Consider the following 23,654-nt stretch of genomic DNA (forward strand, 5'->3'; position numbering starts at 1 on the left):
ACCTACACATGTGCATACACACACAAACACACACAAATATACTGTGCGTATATATAAGTCACAATATATTGGCTCAAGTAATCCGTTAGTACTCATAAGAAAGATCCTTAATGTATTATTCTGCAAAACAGCATATATAGTATGATATAAGAGAAAACGATAAGGAGTATATAAAATATCATAAATGACAGAGAAATAGTTTGATGAAATTTTAACAATTAGCAATGCGAGTTGAAGAAGAACTTACACGCCACACACAATGCATTCCGGCGTTGGCCGGGTCGTTGATTATAATAACACCACGACCAACTGGTGTGCATCCCGACCAATGAAGGGCGGACTCATGTGTGTACGTGACATTAATTTGCCCTTGCATAGATGTGCGGTGTTGTTCTTTTCACTGGGGTTATCGGGTCAGACAATTATTTTCCATCGCACCACTCACGTTATAGTACACACACAACCACTGTGAAAAATAACGAATTTGTAGCAAAATCATTACGAACTTTGCGACATATGTAATTAATGATAGGCATGAATATATACTAATAACGATAAGCAACTTTGCATAAATTGGTTTGAATAAAGAGAAACATATTAACCGCAAATAACCACGATAGGTTTTAGTCATTGTTTCACGTCTTTACCACATTTGAACGAATATAGGCTCTTACTGTGCTTAATCCTTGGAGAAATTTTATTGAATTTTAGGCCGAGAATGCTGGTTTACCACTCCTGAGTCGTTTCCTACCACGACAATCTAATTAGACAAATTGTTTCCGGTAGTAATATCAGAAGCGATCACAATTATTCAAGAAACACCCTTCATTAGTCAATTTCATGTTGAAAGTAGGGCTTTCTGCAAAAAAAGGTATCATAATACTTCAATGACATTGTTTTATCATAGAAAACTGAAACCGTTCACATTACCAGTTAGGTGTGGCACAAAGGCTATTATTGACGGAAAATGTGCCAATAGTTGCTAAAAAAAGATGGTTTCGGTCATTTTCCGTTGACAAATAGGGTTTTATGCATTACAAATGCACTTACAACACCTTTTGGACACTGCTGCATTTTTTGACACCGAAAACATTAAAATTAGGAATGTAGTTTAGAAGCAAATCCAAATATTTCCCGAAAATAACCTAAAAATTTGCGACCCGACCTCGTTTTCAAGGTTATTTTTGTAGTAAAAGAGAGTTGTGCAAAAAACATACTTCATTTGGTGACGGAAACATTTCTGAATCTTTTGATACCTGATACGTCAAACTCAGCAACTCAGTTTTTGAATCCATAAGGAGTATACGCACTACACACACACACACACATACACACATACGCACACGCACACACACACACACACTCACACTGTTTTATATATATATAGATAAGAAAATTCAAATACGACAAATTATTTAGTAACTTACAAAACATAAATTGTTTATATTATTATATTTAATAATAAATGAATTACTTATATGTCTGCATGAATACAAAATGTAAAATATCTTTTAAAATAATGCAGAATGTCAGCTACGTCCACGAATGAAAGAAAATCTTTGTTAAATGCTAACTTCTAGACCTAACGTTACAAAAATATAAATAAATTCATCATTTACAAGATTATGGAAGATAATAATAATAAAATAACGTAAAATAATAAAACTATTGTCTAATAAATAGAAAGAAAGCTTAGGAATATAATTTAAAAAGTAAGTAATAATATAAAATATATATTTTTCAGTTACAAAACAATTTGTTGTAATATTTGAATTTTCATACTACTAAATAAAATTTCAACAAATTATTTCTGTCATTTATGAATTTATATATATATATATATATATACATATATATATATATATGTGTGTGTGTGTGTGTATATATATATATGTGTGTGTGTGTGTGTGTGTGTGTGTGTGCTTGTGTGCATGTGTGTGTGTGTGTATTATACCATCTGGAAACAGAAATATTCCTTCTCCAATCACGAAAAGTGCGATAAAAGATTCAAAACCATTGATGCACCCATGTTTTCTGTAATTTTGGAACGAAGTCATAGTCAATGTCACGAACAATTACAACAACTATGGAAAGAAGAGAACAAACGAGAAGAGGAAAAATCCACAAACATATAGTAACAAGAGAGGCGTGGTTCATTATTACGAAAATAAGACCACTATGGATGAAAATCCATTATGTAAACACAGCCACAAGAAAAATATTCAGAAAATTCAAAGAAATACATGGAAATCGATACCAGATGAGCCAAAAATGATATCAGGCTTCCAGTTGTGGAAAGATAAATGTGGAAGTTAACCCAAATGCAAACTAGAAATGTATATGCTAGAATGCCAAAGCATAACTTTACCACAAACAAACACACAAGGCAGAGAAGGCAACCCTCCAAATGATAATTACAAATACCCAAGGTGGGCAAATATATGGGAAGAAAGCAAGGAAGAAATAAAAGTCATAATAAACATCATTCAAGCTTAAGAAATCCACGGCCAGCGACAAAAAATATCAAATTTTCCGAAAGACCTAACAGGCATAAACGATGATGAGAACCAGACAGACACAATATGCGACGTAATTCTAACAGTGATCATGAAATGTTCTCTCACCTACGAAGAAACAAAACCCCAAGAAAGATGAAACGGGGCACACGATATTACAGCTTCTGTTCTAGGGAGAGCGTACTACAATAGGGTCGCAGATCCAATGAAACCAAACATTTTAATACACTAACAAAATATTTAAACCATAAAATTATAGATTTATTGTTAAGAAAAGTCAACAAAAATGAAATGGATTTTTATAATTGAAATGTTTCAAATTTAACCCTAAACCTTCTTTTAATCTCTTAGAACTAAAAGCATACATTGAACATTTCAATCGCCACTTCCACCTCATAGAATTTTTCGACGATAAGAATGTGTGATGAGTCAATTATCAGAGATAGATCCTATTTCACCCGTTACAGGGGGTGAGAAAAACATTCAATATATATATATTAGAGAGAGAGAGAGTATTTCTAATATCCCTCTCAGCGCCCGTAAGTGCAAACAAGACCTTCACGAGAAGAAAAGAATGCCTTCCTAAAATCGAAGATCAACTCGACCATCCTTAAAGGGAGCCGATAAAGGTTGTGCGATAGTGATAATGCTCATGGAGCATTAAGATAAGATATTGGAACATCTAACAGACCAAAATTACTATTAAGAAGAAACAGGAAATCAAGAAAACACAATTTATTTACCAGTACCCCGACTCCTTCACAGATAAAGAAATAGACATCAATTTCAAATATTTGGATACTAATTTCATATAGAATTTAGAAGGGGATTCTTCTTCCAAATAAATGCAGATATGAACTGCACGATACAGAATCTCATGTGTTATATAACCTGCACCAATTGCAAAGAAAATTGTATTGGCGAAATATATCCCTTTGCTAACATAAAAGGTTCCACACTTATACGAGATCATCGTGCAAAAAGAAATGCGCAAGCCTCTGTCGAGTAAACATCAGGTGATATGTGGAAACAACAGATTCAAAATCTACAACTGCAAAAGAGATGGAGCAAAGCACGTGAAGGTAATGAAACTACATTTTATCAAAAAATTTAAAACTAAAGTAATCGCATAAAAACCAGAAGAATATATTTATAAACACGTGACAAATCCTTATTAAGATATTCTTACTGACATAAAAATAACTGGAAAATCTACTTATACATATATATATGTATACACGTACATATACATGTATGTATATATATGCATATACATATATGTATAAATATATGTACACACATACATATATGTATATGAATATATACATATACATACATACATATATAGACATATATATACGTACATACATACACATATACATACATATAGCACACCTTTCATGCAAGTCTAAAACTGGAAACATTACGTAAATTTTCACTTAACTTTGCTTAAACTGATGTTGCAAATAGAATTGGAATAGAAATAAGTATAACGAAACATTAAACATGCGTTAAAGAATTTTCTTTTGTCTTCTTTTTATCGTTCTGTAAATATATATATATATATATATATATATGAAGAAGCATTGGTTATAGAATAAAATTTGGGTCAACGATTCTATATACAGCACCACCCCTCAATCATTTAATCATATATAAAAATCAACATGGTTTTCAAGCACATAAAAATTAATTCATATACATAAAATCAAAGAAGGTAAAAATATATATTCGAAGAAAGTAAAAAAAAAACGGCCTATCAAAAAGTGAGATATAAACGGCTAATATTTCATAAACTACCAAAATACCTAATTGACAAATATAAAATAGATAAAGATATGAATAAAAATAAAATAAAATAAATATCTCCCGACTAAAGACGTTTTTTCGGACGACTAAAATATTTTTTTAAAAATTAAAAATTTTTTTTAAAACATTTGAAAAATGTCATTTACTTCCTTCACAAAAGTACGTTCAAAGTTCTTTTATTATGAACTTTTGGACGTACTTGTGCGGAGAGAATAAAAAAATTTTTTTCAAGATGTATGTGCATGTGTCCTGTGGAAGTTTGTTTACTTGAGAACTTTGGACGTACATGTGTGAGGGAAGTAAAAGAGTTTTTCAAATATTAAAAACAAAAAGAAATTTTTAAGATTTTAGTCGTCTGATAAAACTATTTTAGCCGGTGGATATTTATTTTATTTTATTTTTATTCCGATCTTTATTTTATATTTGTATGTTAGGTATTTTGGTAGTTTATGAAAATTTAGTTGTTTATAATAAACTTTTTGATAGGCCGTTATATCAGTATTTTAATTGGATATATATTTTTACATTCTGTGATTTTATTTATATGTATTATGCTTTTTAGGTGCTTGAAAACCATGTTGATTTATATATATGATTAAATGGTTGAGGGGTGGTGTTGTATGTAATGTCGTTGACCCAAATTTAATGTTTGTTCTATAACCAATGCTTCTTTATCTTCGAGTCATTTATAGTTGAGCACTTCATTTGCAGTCCTATAAACTATTTTGTTTCTATAAAAAGAGACAAATATTATTTCTTGTTGTATATATATATATATATATGAGTGTGTGTGTGTGTGTGTTGTGTGTGTGTGTGTGTGTGTGTGTGTGTGTACCGTTGTCGATTTTTTTCCGTCTGTCTTCTCTTCTCTTGATATTTCCTTCTCCTATGTTTCCGACGAAGAGCTCCGCTCGAAACGTTAAACCCTCCTTCTTTCCTGAGCTTCCAATTATAGTATATTTGTTCCACAACAGTGTTGTGTTTTTTGTGCTTTCATGTTTGGATTGACTATATATATATATATATATATATATATATATATATATATATAGTCAATCCAAACATGAAAGCACAAAAAACACAACAATGTTGTGGAACAAATATACTTAGGGGTAGCCATATTGAAATGGCAAATATACGTCACGATGTGTTACCGCTACTGTATATAACTCACTCTGATATTTATCATTGTTTGATTTCACTTTTTCAATATCAGCGACAGTGGACGCTGGAAAAAGTATAAGTATTTGTGAAGGAAATCTAATTCTCGCCGACAACTGTGATTGTCACAAGCTGATGAGAGGTCAATACCTCGAAACTCGAGTCCGTGTGTGTCATAAGTTGAAGACGGGAAGGATGACTTCCCTTTGCAAATACTGACAGGACACAGAAAGTGTGTCTATGGCCAGCTGGAGGAGTGTGTCCTCCTGGGGCTAAAAACTACAGTAGCATCCACCCTTAGGGGTAGCCATATTGAAATGGCAAATATACGTCACGATGTGTTACCGCTACTGTATATAACTCACTCTGATATTTATCATTGATTTCACTTTTTCAATATCAGCGACAGTTGACGCTGGAAAAAGTATAAGTATTTGTGAAGGAAATCTAATTCTCGCCGACAACTGTGATTGTCACACGCTGATGAGAGGTCAATACCTCGAAACTCGAGTCCGTGTGTATCATAAGTTGAAGACGGGAAGGATGACTTCCCTTTGCAAATACTGACAGAACACACAAAGTGTGTCTATGGCCAGCTGGAGGAGTGTGTCCTCCTGGGGCTAAAAACTACAGTAGCATCCACCCTTAGGGGTAGCCATATTGAAATGGCAAATATACGTCACGATGTGTTACCGCTACTGTATATAACTCACTCTGATATTTATCATTGTTTGATTTCACTTTTTCAATATCAGCGACAGTTGACGCTGGAAAAAGTATAAGTATTTGTGAAGGAAATCTAATTCTCGCCGACAACTGTGATTGTCACACGCTGATGAGAGGTCAATACCTCGAAACTCGAGTCCGTGTGTATCATAAGTTGAAGACGGGAAGGATGACTTCCCTTTGCAAATACTGACAGGACACAGAAAGTGTGTCTATGGCCAGCTGGAGGAGTGTGTCCTCCTGTGGCTAAAAACTACAGTAGCATCCACCCTTAGGGGTAGCCATATTGAAATGGCAAATATACGTCACGATGTGTTACCGCTACTGTATATAACTCACTCTGATATTTATTATATATATATATATATAAAAGAAGAAAATGGAGACAAGGAAGTTAACAATTGTTTGTTATTTTCGATTCTTACAGCTATTTCAATTAAATTCTTGAGTATTAACTGACACTTCTTTATCGCCATTTTCTTTTATATATAATCTCACTGACGGTTTCAGTATTATATTTAGCAAGCTTAACATTCAAAATTTTATCGCCATTTTCTTATATATATAATCTCACTGACGGTTTCAGTATTATATTTAGCAAGCTTAACATTCAAAATTTTATTTTTTGTCAGTCTAATATTTTGTTAAAAATATTCTTGTCTTTCGATTCTTCGATTCTTGCTATATTAAGCATCTGCTTAAAAGGAAATTTCCTCTTGTAAATCTTACTCACAAGCACATGTGTTTATAATGCCAACGTATCTGGGTTTGCCTAACCTTTTCTGTGTCAAATATTCACTATATCGTGTGTTGATGTGCTGATCGTAGTTATCATATTTGTTGTGTGACTTTATGAGGTGTACGTTCTGCTTAATAGTTTACAATAGCATTGTCTATATTTGTGAATTATGTCACCTATAATTAATAGTACTTTATAGTTTTAGTAGTCTTTACAATTTGATGCTTGTGCTTGTGTTTGTGTGTGTAGTCTGTGTATTTCTTTGTAGAGTTTGTTTTAAATGTTTATAGTTTTGTCTAACATTTCATTGATTTACGTATTTATCGATATGAATATTATGAATATTACGAATATATGAAAATATACATGCCTATATGAATGTATGTATCTGTGTATGTATGTATAAATATATATGCTTATGTATATATATATATATATATATATATATATATATATATATATATATATATGTATACATATATAAGTATATATATATATATACATATATATGTATACATACATATATATATGTATGCATATATAAATATATATATATGTATATATAAACATATATAAATATGGCATACACATATACTCTCTCCCTCCACTCTCACACCCACCCACACGTATATAACACATTATATGTAAGTATATATGCACGTATGTATATATATATATATATATATATATATATATATATATATATATATATATATAGTTATATGCGTGTATGTGTGTCTGCGTGTGCTTGTGAGCCCTCCACAAATTCCGTTAATGTAATTCCTTCTTAAAACATTATTTAATTCGGTATTTACTAGAAATTATTTCGAAATAACTTGAGTACGGAGAGGCCTTAGTTCAGGTTGTTATTCATGTAGTTTCTTAGATCTTAACATCATTACCCTAGTTCTGTAGCTACACTACAATATCTTAGCAATTGGCTTCTGCACTTCCCAAAATAAATCTGAAGGAAGTGGGGTGAACGTATGAGCAAAGACCCACCTGAAATCCATCATATAACAAATTCGTATTGTTATCATCCCTGGAATGCGGATTATAGTTACAAAAAGTATGTTAGTTTTAGAAACGCACTTAGCGGTACATTAAAACAATCATAAATTCCATTTTTGGATTATTATTATTATTATTATTATTATTATTATTATTATTATTATTATTATTATTATGCTTTTACTTGTTTCAATCATTTGACTGCGGCGATACTGCAGCCCTGCCTTTAGTCGAACAAATCGAGCTCAGGACCTATTGTTTGTAAGAATGGTACTTATTCTATCGGTCTCTTTTGCCGAACCGCTGCGTTACGGGGCCGTAAATACACCAACATCGGTTGTCAAACGTAGGTGGTGGACCAAACTCAGACACAAATATATATATACCCGACGGGCTTCCTTCAGTTTCCTTTTGCCAAATCCACTTACAAGGCTTTGGTCGGCCCCAGGCTACACTAGAAGACATTTGCTCAACGTTCTACGCTGTGAACTGAACCCGAAACCATGTGGTTGGGAAGCAATCTACTTTATTTCATGAAGTTGGTCATGTAGGCCTTACATAGAGGGGACAGCACAAGGTGGGGACAAAAAACAAAAGGAATCGAAAGAATGAATTAATATAATGAAAGATGAAATGAAACTGTTCGGCCCTCACCTCCAAGCAACTTCATTGAACATGTTAATACAACAGTTTTTAAACACTAGTTTCTAACATAAATTTTAGCGACAGCTAATCATCATTGCTCTGAAGGATAGTTGCATTGTGTGTCTTTAAAATATCATAAGCACTTTCTTTTTTAGGTACTGAGCTGGTGTCCAGTTTCTTGACCCAGCACTCATAGTCACTTTTTTCCTCAAAGTCCTTTAATCTTGCCATTACACAATGAAGGTACACGGGCATCCCTTTTACTCTTGATACATCCACGAGTCTATTTCGTTATACATTTCTTCATTTTCACCACTGTACACTATAACACATTTTTCCAAGGGTGGGGGTGGGGGAATTGGAGGCTCCCGTGTGTTTATGCATGTGTTTATGTCAGGCATGGTATAGAAAGGGCTGATGTCTGCAGGGAATGTTTAGGGTCGAATGGGAGCTGGTTGGGACCTGGATGGGGTCCTCCTTTACAGCGTGTGCCTTTTTTCCCTCCTCTTTTTCCTTGCCGTTTCCCATTCATTGTCCATCTTTTCTTCGACGCTGGTACTGATCTTTATTTGTGGTACTGCTTCACACTCCTTTTCTTCAACCTCCACGAACACTGGAGCACCAACCACATTCTCATACTCTTGTCTCTCTTTAGTCTTCTCAAGTGGTAGAGGACAATTCGCTCTAATGTGGTATTTTATGCCACATTTATAGCACCGCGGAATCCTACTTTCCACTCTGACTTTCAAGGTTGCCTCTCCGACTGTGATGATCTCGACCATCACAGTCTTCTTCGGCAACTTGCACCACCATATCAAGGCTTTGTCCTTGCCGGTTCCTGTGGGGTGTTCTGGTGGCCTGGATGCCCACCACCTTCTCCTCCATGCCTAGCAGTATGCCAGCTAGCAGCCAAGATACATTTACTTCAGGGGGTATTCCCACTATCCTAACCTGGATGCGCGTCTCCCAAGCCATACGGATAGCACAAACCACTTAATCAGGTCTCAATGGTGTTACTGAATAAAGCCTGGCGATTGCTACCTCCCGAAATCACACTAAATTTTCTATCTCTGGCGAGGTTTGAGCGCCTTTTCCACTTGAGACGTTGACATAACTTCAATCCTCCTGGCTGCTATCGAGTATGCTCTATAAATTATAGATTTCTAATATTTCTCCTTTAACACTTCTTTGGAGGGGAACACTTTCACGTCGTTCCCCTTCCTTTTAAGTATTTCCTTTAACTTGCTCAGCTCTTCCAGTTTTATTTTTTCAATTTTTTCTTCTCCCGTCGTCGCTGCATAATTTTTCTTGTCCATCCTTGCCCATCTTGTTCAAGTACTCAGCCAATTCATTTATACAGGCGAATCACATTCTAGGGAAGAACACCTCAACTTTTCCCAAATTCTCGTTCGACGCTCCTCCATCAGAAGAGGAAAAATGTCGCATAGATAAAAAAGAAACACGTCAGTCTCCCTCAAAACCAACAACCTAAATGAAACCTGGGTAACCAGAAGCAAGTTTCTTACTACGCAGCCACGCATGTAACATGTATTCTGACTCTTTTTTTCTTTTACTAGTTTCAGTCATTTCACCGGTGCCATACTGGAGCAACGCGTTTTAGTCGAAGAAATGGATCCAGAACTTATTCTATCGGTCACTACTCCCCAGCCACTAAGTTATTGGGATATAAACACACCAGAATCGGCTGCCGAGCAATGGTGGGAGGACAAATACAGACACAAAGACACATACACATACATAAATATGTATATATATATATATATATATATATATATATATATATATATATATATATATATATATATATATATATATATCTAAAATGATATGTGACAATTGTTCGGTAGCCAAGATAAAACTCTGAGTTTCATATGCCGAGGTGGAAATCCACAACACCATCTGTTCGGTTATAAATAAAGAAGAGGAAAAATAGAAATAAGAAGATCATCTTGTTCACACCTCCCTACTCATCCGAGGTGACCTTCAATATAGGTAAATATTTCTTAGCACTGATAGATAGACATTTTCCAGTTAACCGTATTTACAGGTAGCTCTTCAATAAACACAATTTAAAAATTAGTTTTAGTTCAACTACCAATTTTAAAAATATAATCGCACATAACACACAAAAACCACAACACAAAAACAGCTGTTCATGCAGGAATAAAACATTGTGCCCGCTATATGGACCTTGCATGTCCGGGACCATCATCTATGAAGCTACCGTGGACTCTATACCTACTAAAGACACCGTTTCGACGAAGAAATACGTGGGCCTTACAGAGGGTAATTTCAAGGCCAGGTTCAATAACCACACCTTGAGTTTTAGGCACTGGGAAAATTATAATTATTTAAAGGCGTTTTGCAGATGGCCAGATAACCGAAGAGATGGTGCTGTGGATTTCCACCTCGGCATCTGAAACTCAGTTTTATCTTGGCTACCGAATAATTGTCACATATCATTTTACAGAGAATTTCCTCTATTTACATAATATTGAGGTCTCTTTCTTTCTTTTGTTATCTTACCGTTTTTACCAATATATATATATATATATATATATATATATATATATATATATATTTGAATGGAGTCGCTTGAAACGATTGTAATGCATCATCTCTGGATACCCTATTACTTATAGGGTATCCAGAGATGATGCAGAGCAATCCTCAGCTGCATAAATACATAGAATTCAATTAATTTTACGTAAAACCTCCAAAAACAAGGAGAATGAGAAAGATCATGCTGTCTTCACTTAGAAGCTACTAAGGTATCAGAAAGAAATACTTGTTAGAGATCTACCTTTTTTAGGGTCAGTTTTAATTTATAGTCTTGTTTATCAAATCTTTGTATATCAAAAATCTAAGGCCAAGGAACAAAGAGCAGTGTCTGTTAGGAAAGGGGCTGAGGGAGTCGACAGAAGTCATAGTGGGTGCAGTCATAAAACCATCAGGATTATTTTGAAGCAATATGAGATTTGGTAAAGGTAATCTTAAGTCAAGAAGTTAGTTGTCAATTAAATGGGCAAGACTCTAGTAAATCAATGATGATAATACAGGTTAAATTTTGTCATGGGGTACTATAGTTGAATATTTTAAACAATATTGCTATATTGTATAAAGTTAAAATTTAGGGTTATCAAGAAGATTATTAAGAAGAATATTTCTTCCTAATACCTTTGTATCTTCTAAGCTGAAGTGAAGACAGCATATTCTTTGTCTATCTCCTTACCTGTTTGGAAGTTTTAGGTAAAATTATAGTAATGTGTCCATCTATGTATTTATGCAGCTGAGGATTGCTCTGCATTTAAATTGATGTAATGTTTGCATTGTTCAATTAAATGGAATCGCTTGAAACGACCGTAATGCATTACCTCTGGATATCCTGTGGCTTATTTTGATTTTAATCACTTTATTTTGAAACTGGATGGATAATACCATACTAAATTCTGGTGTTTTAACTTAAGTACCTAATTGATATGAATCTAAATTTTTGTATATATATATAACACCATCACACCACACCACACTAAACCATACCACACAACACACCACCACACACACGCCAGCATTGACCAATTCCCATCCCCACCTTTTCACAACTACACATACACACACACACACGTCAAGATCACCAGCCCTCTTTCACACGCACATACGTACTCTCTTACACACACGCGCACCTACGTTTTGGGATCACTACTACTTTGTTATCACCCCTACTTCTTAGCTCTCCTGTGTGGCCCTTCTCTCCGGCATTCGCCATGATTGATCGGTTGCTACTACACACATTTTTTCTCTCTGCGTTTCTCTCCTTGTTTCTTTCTGTGTTCCTTTCCGTTGAAGAGCGTAGGCGCGAAACGTTAAAGCCGTTTCCAATTCCTGAGCGTAATACTAATACGTCTGTTTGTTTTCTACACCACCTGCCTACGTCTTTTGTTTTTTCGTGAATTCTCCTTATATATATATATAATGTGCAATCGATACATTTATAGAATCCTGTGGTAGCCACATAATAATCCAAAACGGAGGTATATAACGTAGAGCCATATGCAGGTAAAATCCTGTAGATCCAATCTGTGAAATTATTTCAAAGGAATATATAGAACGTAAAATTGTCAGAAGGTATTAAGAATGAATACATATCTTGATATCCATAGGATAACGGCCGTTTCGTAGTCTTCATCATGTAATAATAATTGTTCTTTTATTTCAGTGTATAATAAATTATATTACATGTTTACACTAAGGTGCACTCTATAAATTGCGTAGTACATCAATAGAGATATAGAGGCCTAGCTCATAAGATCAACAGAATATCCTGGTTAGATCAATTTTTCAACTCTGTTATATTAATGTAAAATCATCTACATATATAGAATATATCTACGACCTATAACTGATAAAACTTTTAATACAGGGAGGAGGAAAGTAGATGTAGGGAGATATTAGAAAGGAAATGGTGAGTTGTGGTGATACAGGTGAAGGCGACAGCGAGTATAAAAGGTAGAGGAGCCAGTAAACTGGCGTTAATGAGCTAGAGACAATAATAATTATTGAAATAGTCACCTCTTTAATGACCGCACCAATCTATGTCTACATCTTCAGCACTATACAGTTTTTTTGCATATACCTTAAAAGTTTCGCACTTTATTAATATAGAAGAATCCCTAATTTTGCTGCTTTAATCATACTGGCAGATTCAATCTAGCAGAAGTGATTGCATCATCGCATTTATAAATCTACACATCTCTCTCTCCCCCCTCTCTCTCTCTCTCTCTCTCTCTCGATATATATATATATATATACCTATATTAAACGGTTGTAGTGTTAAATTGTCTGTATGTACACATACTTTATTGTGCATATGCATGTAACTATGAGTATATGTGTTTGTGTATCTATAGGCCCTTTTCCTGTTATGCATGTTTATATGTACGTATGTATATATATATATATATATATATATATATATATATATATATATATATATATATATATATATATATATATAGATAGATATACATCTATATATGTATATGTGTGTGTGTCGAATATTGATAACATGTACGTATTTAAGGCATTCGAATATTAAATAACTGGCTTTGCGATAATTTCGAATATATGACTCATATTAATAAGACGTTGGCCTAGCCTTACTTGGATAAACGCGTTGTAATGCAATACACGGATGGGATTGTAATTGTGAACCTGGACGACACTGAGTCGTAAACATGCGATAAAATGTAAATGTATTACATCGAATCATACTACTGAATGCAGAGATATATACTCACATGTATGTATGTATGTATGTATGTATGTATGTATGTATGTATTTGTGTGTGTATGTATGTATGTATGCATGTATGTGTGTGTGTGTATGTACGTATGTATGTATATATGTTAAAGGCATGAAATTGCTTAGAACCTTTGACCGATAACTAATGAGGATTTGGCGACCTTCTGTGACTGCTTTCTTTTTGTTGTTGCTTATGTATTATATATATAAGAAAAATTAAAAACCCTTCCCTACATCTCTACACACAACCCACTTAACAATGAGGCCTTCAGCACCATACTACAAAGCACAGCCCTACTAAAGGGAGACCCAAAGATGAACCGGATCCTCGAAACACATACCATCATTGAAAGTAAACGGCAACCAAACTCCTTGAAAAGGATTTTAACCCAAGCTAAACTGCACTCAACATCAACCACAAAACCAGCAGTTAGAAAATGTGGAAGGCCCAACTGCGGAATCTGTGTCATTTTGGTAGAAGGTTCAGAATTTATACTAGAACAAGGCCATCAGTTCACCATTAGAACAAACTTCACCTGTGCATCAGAAAACATAATTTACGTCTTAACATGCGCAGGCTGCAATAGGCAGTATATAAGCCATACAAAAAATAGCTTACGTAAAAGGATGGCGGTGCATAAATCCCAAATTAGAAACCCTGAATACCGGAAAATACCGGTCAGCGGACACATAGATAGATGTGCTACAAATGAAAATCCGAAATTTACAACTTACCCACTTTACAAATTCAGTGACAACGTAACCTTCACCCAACGCCAAAATAAATAACTTTATTTCATGAAAAAATTTAGACCAAGTTTGAACACCCTGGGCCAGGAATATTAAAACAAAACATTGGTCTTCCGAAAAGGAAAAATGAAATTCTACCACAACCACCACGACCACTACGTCTACTTCCACTAGCACTACTACTACAACCACCGTGTTCACTACTATTGCTGCTATGATCAACAGCCCTCTACTACTACTGCTGCTGCTACGGCCACAGTGTGAGAATTAAAATAGTAAAAAAAGGGTGGAGGTGGGGGGAATTACAATTTCTCAGATCTTTAAACACTCACTCTCGCTTGCAGTGCTATGTTTTAGGGAAAGATGAATTTATAAAAAAATTTTTTCTGCGAGCAGATCTGATTTTGAATCGTTAAAACATTGATGACGTTTTTCTTCCGTGATCAAGCTTGTCGCTCTGCTTGGTTGGTTTCCTTACAGGATACAGTTATGGGTCTTTTCCTTGTATTCGTTGAAGTTTGGTTTGGATTGGTTTGGAATTATGTGACGTCAGTGAACAGTGCCAGTGAACCGACCACTATTGCTGCTACGATCAACAGTCCTCTACTACTGCTGCTGCTGCTGCCACGGCCACAGCTTAACTGCTACAACCCCAACCACCACCAAGGTTGCCAAAATTACGACCAGCAGTAACAGCCACAGGTTACTACTACTACGACCAACAATCACTACTGTTGCTACCATTGGAACACAAGGTAACAAAAAAGCGGTTCCTTTTGATACCAGCAAGAAACAATAATGGACTTCTTCACTACACTCAACAGTAATATAGCGATTATACCAACTACTGACAAAACACCACCACATGGATTCTATTGAGACCAGTAAGAAACGATTATGAACTTTTCCATTGCACTTTTTATAATATTTTTGATAAGGTTCTTTTTTTCAAGAATCGAAACCTGTAAAATTCATAAGAAAATTAAAATTTATCTAATATAGTGGCGTTTTCAAACTTCTTTTTTACAAATATATATATATACTTTATTTAAAGCAGCAGCAGAAAATTCAACAAAATCTGTTACTCTGAGTTTCTCGTTGCCGTTCATCAGACAGTTTTTATATATAGTATGTATTTGCTAACTTATGTATGTATGTACATGCATATAAATAGAAAGGTAGATAAATAGCTAGATAACCAGAGAGAGAGAGAAAGGGGGAGAGAGAGAGAAGAAGAAGGAACTGGGTCAAAGCTGTAACTAGAAACTGACAACATTTCTCTATCTCTATAACAACGGTAGCAGTGCCCCACACCACTTATTCCTGGCGCAACATTATTAATGTAAAATATATTTGATAAGCAGATACATTGTTCATTTAGTTCATTTACCTATTGACCTATATAACTAGCAGATTGTTTTAAAATTGTATTACGTAGATATTCGAGGCATTATTTATACTTGAAACGATTGTAAATGCTATCATATTATTAGGGCACTTCACCTCAAGCTAATTTCCGGACAGTTGCCATTTGAAGACACTTCTAAATGTCTTTTATCATTTTAATGACGAACTCCAACAATATTGACAAAAGAAACTTTTACAATTAATCTTAATAAACACTTACAAAATGCCAGAATTGATTAATAATGGACATGTACTTGACAATCAATTTACTTATCCATTCATATTGTCATTCTAATAATCATTAATACTCACATCATCCTCATTGTTATCTATGTTTCTATTGTAAAGTTTATTATGCTGTCTGTTTTCTTTGAAGCATATTGATTTATTGTATAAAAGAGTGGAGCATTATACTTTTGTGGGTGTTGAATGGTGAATGGCGTTATGCCAGAGGAGAAGCACAACGACTGGACTCTGATCTTTAATAGAGGTCCAGTGCATGAAGCGACATTCTAACATTTCCTTTTAAAATAATAGTTTTTAAACTTTTAATTTGCATCGTGGAGTTATGGATGTCGTCACAATTCTCTGAATTATTACGTGAATAGCATACAAATGACATCTCTCGAGTTTGAACACGATACATTTGAGCTAACAATCTGCTAGTGGTTTCCTTAATAAATCTTGAATTATGTCCGAACATAAGGGAACATATTCTTAAACATGATGGCAATTTCATTAAAGTCTTTAAGACTATTTTTCAATTTCAAATTGCAAGGAAGACCTTTCATTATGCTCAACTAAATCGATTTCTTCACATTGTTTTGCGATTTTTGTATAACTCACGGAGAGTAAAAATGAAATCTAATAAGAATTTATTGTTTTCACATCAACTAAGATATTATTTCTATCCCTAAACTATAATGGCATCAGCTGTTCTGAGCTAACCGGTTTTGTACTTCAACTACTCACGCACGCCTGACCCACTCAAATGTCCACATCTCAATAATCGTTGTGCACCCCGCTGCCCACTCTTGCACTAATCACTATCCTCATTCCTTTTCAGAACATTGGCCCCTTGGAATCTCCTCCCTGCTCATATCTTTCCTGTTGGCCTTCACCTGGAATATCGAATGTCCTCCCCTTTTCTCTAGATCCAGCAAGTAAACACAAATACTTTAACAAATAATTCCTGTAGACAACATTGTATCGTATTTGATGTTCTTGATATTAGATAAAATTACAATGGAAAGTGTAAGAAGTAATGACGGTAAGCATTTTGTCCGATGCGCAAAAAATTTTCCTAGTTCACCATCTTCGTATTATCAATAAAATAATACACAATTAAGCCAAAGTTGGGATTTAAAATGTAATGAAAGTAGTGGAAAAACTGTATTAAGATTCTTTCTTCTTAACAGTCACAACGGCAGTTCTCTGTCAACTTACAATGCCAATCGCTTGAGAGACCTATGTGGTATTGTCATTTATGCTCTAATTGCTGAGGGATATGTAGAGGTATCAGTAATATATTGTGAATATTGAGATCTTAATGTGTAATGACTGAAAGAATGTTTCAGTTAACAACACAACTTTGGGATACAATAGATAGTAAGATATACTTACCTATCTACGCTGATAGCAGTAAGGTTTAATATAGAAGCTGTACAATACATTACATCACTCGCTACCCATGCATCACAAAGCTGGTCGCTCAGCGTCCACCTTTCTACAACCTGGAGAAAAAAAAAATTGAAATGAATTAAATACATTATCAATGCTAAACAATATAATAGCATATATATGGAAAAAAAGTCAAGGTAGAAAATAATTTTATAAAACACAATTTGTACCGGTTTCAGTCATTGAAACATTTTCAACTGTAAGTATGGAAAACGATTAAATTTTGGAAAAATTACATGAAAAGTTTTTAAATGAACATTTGCATAGTATTTAAATAAAAGGGGCATTTTCCTTGTTTCTGTCTCGAACCTATACTATTACACCTAAGATGTGCAACATTCAGTGTTTTAGTCAGAGTAATACCTGCAGCCCGGATTTTACGTCTTGTGATTAATTTCACTTTTGCACGTACCAGGCGGTGGTCAGTCCAACATTCAGCCCCACGAAGAACGCGAACACACTGCACATCACGTCTGTCACGCACCCTAACAAGGATGTAATTCAGAATATGCTATTCTTTAGATGCAGGATGCATCCATGTGGTCTTAAAATTATTCTTTTGTTGAAAGATGGTATTGGTAACACACAGACGAGGCTTCTTGCACATATGCAGCAGAAACATAACAGTACTATTACACTCTCCCACCCCATGCTTTCCAATTACAGTCCATGTGTTAAACCCCTACCCACTCTAGCATTAATGTCACCCAGTACGATAACTTTGTCTGCCCGAGGGATATTTCTTATAATGCCCTTCAAAGCATGGTAGAAATAAACTTTTCATCATCAATAGAGCACATAGTTGGAGCATACACACTCACCAAGGCCACATAATTTCCTTTAACCAAAGGAATTCTTATGGACATAAGACGCTCGTTAATCCCGACTGGGAATTCTTCCAACTTGTCCACAAGAGTAGTCTTAACAGAAAATGTCACTCCACCCTCTCCTCTAAGCACTTCATCTCTGCCTTTCCAAAAGAATGTATATTTTCCACAAGATTCTGTAAGATGACCATCTCCAGCTAATCTCGTTTCAGATAAAGCAACAACGTCAAGATGATAGCGTCGAAGCTCCTTCACAACAAGAGCAGCCCTTCGTTCAGGACATTCTAAGGACTCGCAGTCAAGCAGTGTCTGTACATTTCAACAGCCAATATTCAATATTTTATTTGGTTCTATCACAGTAGCATGATGACGGCCGGGTTCAGACTGTAATGCTCTGGAGCCCCTGCTGGGCCAGACTCTTTCATCTGATGTGGTTCCAGAGTCCCTACTGCTATTTATACTGTTTTGGTACATCATTGATTGTTTGCTTTTTTAAAGCTACAGCCAGCCATTCAGTTGAGACTCATATAGCACTTTCAACAATCATCAATTAGTTAATTAATTAATTAATCAATCAATGTTGTTATCGTGCAATGCCTGTGCCAGTAGAATATTTTTAAAGTGAAGAAAGGCTGTGCACCGAGTCAATCCCACTCAATAAGCAGCAGCAGCCATAACCCAAAAAGAAGAACAAGTCAACATCATCGGTAACCACTGAGCCACAGGTCTTATGTAAGAGTTATCCCAGTTACCTGAGTTGCCTTCTCCTAGAAGGATGCCCTAACAAAGGCTAGAGTCCTTCAATCCCAATGGTTTAACCGCGAGATCGAGTATTCAGTTCGATTATTTCTATGTCCCCACGCAAGACACAGTCATAGTCTGCATAAATTATATATATATATAAAAAAATAAATATATATATTTTAAAATAGATAAAAATTAGGCAAAAAAACGTACAATATATAAAAATATTGATATACAATATATACATAAAATATACGATATGGAATATATAAGATTGACATATATACAATTTAAAAACACAATATACAATATGCACACACACACAAACACACGTAGTTCAATGGCCGTTGACTGCGTTGTAGCTCCTCCGCCTGCCTTTGACGGATCTTATTTTTGCCCCGTAGGGTGTTCAACAAGCACCAACCTCACCAAGCAAGCCTAGTGGGGTTGCCAGTTCAGTCGTTGACGACCCTATCATGAAAAAGGTTTACTGGACTACATGGTACCAGTAACACGCAAGAGCAAACTGATATATACACCACACACACACACACACACACACACACATACACATATATATATATATAAATATATATATATATATATATACATATACATGTTTGTACATATATATACATACATATATACATATATATATACATATATATATATATATATACACATATACATATATATATATATATATATATATATATATATATATATATATATATATATATATATATATATATATATACGGGTGTGTGTGATTGTGCATAGAAGAATATATTAATAAAGGGAATTACAACCTTGTCTGATTTTCACGTTTTATTTACAATCTTATAATGATATAATATAAGATAATATAATATAATAAAATAAAATAAAATAAAATAATAGAATGTTAAATGTTCATTCTGATTGAACTAGTACTTTCAGGCATTATTTAATGCATAATTTAATGCATGAAAGTACTAGTTCAATCAGAATGAACATTTAACATTCTATTATTTTATTTTATTATATTATATTATATTATATTATATCATTATAAGATTGTAAATAAAACGTGAAAATCAGACAAGGTTGGAATTCTTTTTATTAACGTATATATATATATACATATATATATATAACCGGAAGGTTTACGAAAATAAACAAAAGACGAAGGCAGGTGGAGTACAAACAAACAATATATTAGTATGGCGCTCAGGAATAGAAATAAAACAAATCTTTTACGTTTCGAGCCTACGCTCTTCAACAGAAAGTTACACAGCAAAGAAACAAGGAGAGAAACAAGGAGAGAAAAAATTGCGTGTAGGGGCTAAATATATATATATACGTATATACATATATATACATATATATACACATATATATATATGCACATATATACATGCATATGTATGTATATATATGTATATATAGAAATTAAATAATGAGGGTAGAAATTAATATTAATTAACACCAATTTAAACCAGTGGCTTAGCATATTTAAAATAATCCGAAGTTTAAAAATTATATTACATCAACATATAGGAGGAATGGCCACCAAAGTAGATTCCTTTGGGATATTATTCATTTTCGTCATTAAACGCTCATTTTTTGTGTTTATAACTACAAGGTGGGCTGAATGGTTAACAATAATATCCCTTTTGGGGGTCTGAATAATTTTTTTCCGTGCTTATTTCAATGTCGGACTCGATGGTACAGACTGACGATTTTTCCTCTTTTGTCTTTTCTTCTTCCTCTGTTGTTGTTATTCCCCTGCTGTATTTTCTAACATTTCTCCTTCCGTTTCTTCTGTTGTTCTTGTTGATGGTTCTGATGATGATGGCGATGTTGTGGCTTCTGGGGATTCTTCTGAAAGTGGGAGATTCGGTGCTTCCTTGAGAGGAGGCTTGCACTCGGCTTTGACATGGCCAACCATATAAAGCACCGAGGCATTACCATGTTCACGAAATGTGAGCGAGGTCGAACCCCACACGCTATACTTGTCTTTTGAAAAGAGAGTGGTGTTGTGGTTCAGTGATATATTCCTGATGTCAAATTACTTAGAAATTTGATAGAAATCCATATAATCTCAATATCGCGTGTGAAACAAGTAATCCTTTACAGTGCGACGTTTCCTTTGTATTTCAGTATATATATATATATATATATAATAATTTGTTGCGTAATGAGATAAAAAAAACCAAGGTTGTGTAGATATTAGGATTTTTATAGATAGAAGGTCTTACGGATCTTTTCCTTTTCATGGACGGAATTTTCTAGTTAACTAAACAATTTGAAACTTCGTATACTGGTAGAAGGTGTCAAAAGAAAACATTATTGTAAACAACATTGAAAACAAAATTGTAATTTGTAAGTTTAACCTAGTTTAATTCTTCGAAAAGCATAAAAAGTAAAAGATCCGGTCTTACACCTGTTTCCAAGATATTTATTAATTATATCCCTTCATCGGAGACGGTGTGAGAGAATGGTCAAGTCATAGTTTAGATATGATACAAAATAGAGAGTGAGGTGGAGGAAAGAAAATAGATGCAAGATATGTAGGGATATTGAAGTTGTAGATCCATATTTTAGACAGAATGGTATGCATGTAAGATTCCAATACCTTATGAGTAAAGTTCAACAGAATTTAAAATGGGTCCTTCCAAATATAGAGTTTATGCCTTATGAGTGAGATCCATCAGTTTTTAAACTTGGCAATTCCAAGTACAGAATTTATACACAGTGTTGTAGAGTCAAAGGTTTTATTTAAAGTGACCTAAAAATAGGGAGTGTATAGTAGGATCAAATCGGAAACAGGAAGAGAGGAATAAAGAAAGAGAATAAAGAGAAGAGAGAGAAAATTAAAGGGGAGAGAAAAGAGAAAGAAGAAGAAGAAGAAGAAGAAGAAGAAGAAGAAGAAGAAGAAGAAGAAGAAGAAGAAGAAGAAGAAGAAGAAGAAAGTAAGAAAAAGTAATAAATAATAACAAAATAATAAAAAATTAAACCCTGAAGAGAGGAATAAAGGGAATAAAGACAAAAGAAAAATGAAGATATAGATAAGTCAGTGGTCATTGGAGATAATTTGAAAGTAGGAGTGGGGAGATAAAGGGTGAAAGAGAGAGAACTGTGTTATAGTGTAAAAGGATAGAAGGAATTGGGGTGGTGGTAAAAGGTAAAGTAATGACAAATGTGTAGTGGTAGAGTCTAAGTGTAGGGGCAGAGAGAGGGGTTAGTAGTATGAAGAATTAAGGAATTTTATGTTTAGCAGTTCAGTGCTTAGTAATATAAGAAAATATATATGTGATGTATACACATGTATATATCAGACATGTTACGCATACAATCCTTACTCGCATGCATATGCACACTCACGCATACGTGCATCTGCATGTATAATCTAGCGTTCCTAATAGAAATTATTGAGAAAATTCTGAAAAATCTATTTTAATACACACTATACTGCACACGACCTATACAATACTCTCTTCTTTTGTTTGAAAGTCTAAAATTAGAACATATACAAACATACATACATACATACATACATACATACATACATACATACATACATACATACATACATACATACACACACACACACATGCATGCACGGGCAAACACAGACATCTTATATATATGTATATATATATATATGTTTATATATGTGAATCTCTCTATCTCTCTTTACATACATAAATGCTTACGTATATTGTACTTTACTGGTACAATCCATCCGACGAGCTTCTATACACTTTCTCTTTACTCGATTTTACTCTATGTTATAGCACTACTCCAAATGATAGGACTACCTTAATCAATACTACCACGCTGGTACTTTTTGTTTGCAAAGCAAACTTCTTAGCCATGTGGGAAACAATGCCTGTGCACCTACCTTCGTATCGATGAATCCATACTTGCATATACGGTTGATTTGTTGAAAAAAACCATAAATTTGAACAGTAAAAAAACTTATTTTTATATTTGTGGTAAAAGTAAAACGATATTTGAGTCGATAGCTTCTATATATTTTCATGTCCCTTGGAGCTATTGTTTTGAAAACGGAGAGAAAACGTCTCGTTGTATGATACTGATTAAGAAGGAATTTAAAGAATGAAAAAATATATTAAATGATAAATTTAGTTGGCATTATAGTTCTGATTCCACAAAACGTGCCAAAAGCCGGTATGTCTACGGTTATACATAAATATATACATATGTGTATGCATACTCACATACCTATACCTACACTCGCTAACTTTGTATATCCGTATTACATTTATATACATATATATATATATATGATAGTGTGTTTATATTTTAAA

At 34.1% G+C, this 23,654-nt stretch overlaps 1 protein-coding gene across 5 annotated transcripts in view; it reads right to left on the minus strand.

Moving 5' to 3' along the window:
- The window catches only part of LOC115212179 (D(3) dopamine receptor-like), a 1,526,288-nt gene that overhangs the window by 26,350 nt on the left and 1,476,284 nt on the right, over window positions 1–23,654 (minus strand). For all 5 annotated transcript variants that reach the window (XM_036502723.1, XM_036502725.1, XM_036502727.1 and 2 more), the window contains one exon: window positions 17,711–17,820. In XM_036502723.1, the coding sequence (XP_036358616.1) occupies window positions 17,711–17,820 (110 nt within the window). The remainder of the gene's footprint in view (window positions 1–17,710; window positions 17,821–23,654) is intronic.

This window comes from Octopus sinensis, linkage group LG5, assembly GCF_006345805.1.
Source record: "Octopus sinensis linkage group LG5, ASM634580v1, whole genome shotgun sequence".
Lineage (NCBI taxonomy): Eukaryota > Metazoa > Mollusca > Cephalopoda > Octopoda > Octopodidae > Octopus > Octopus sinensis.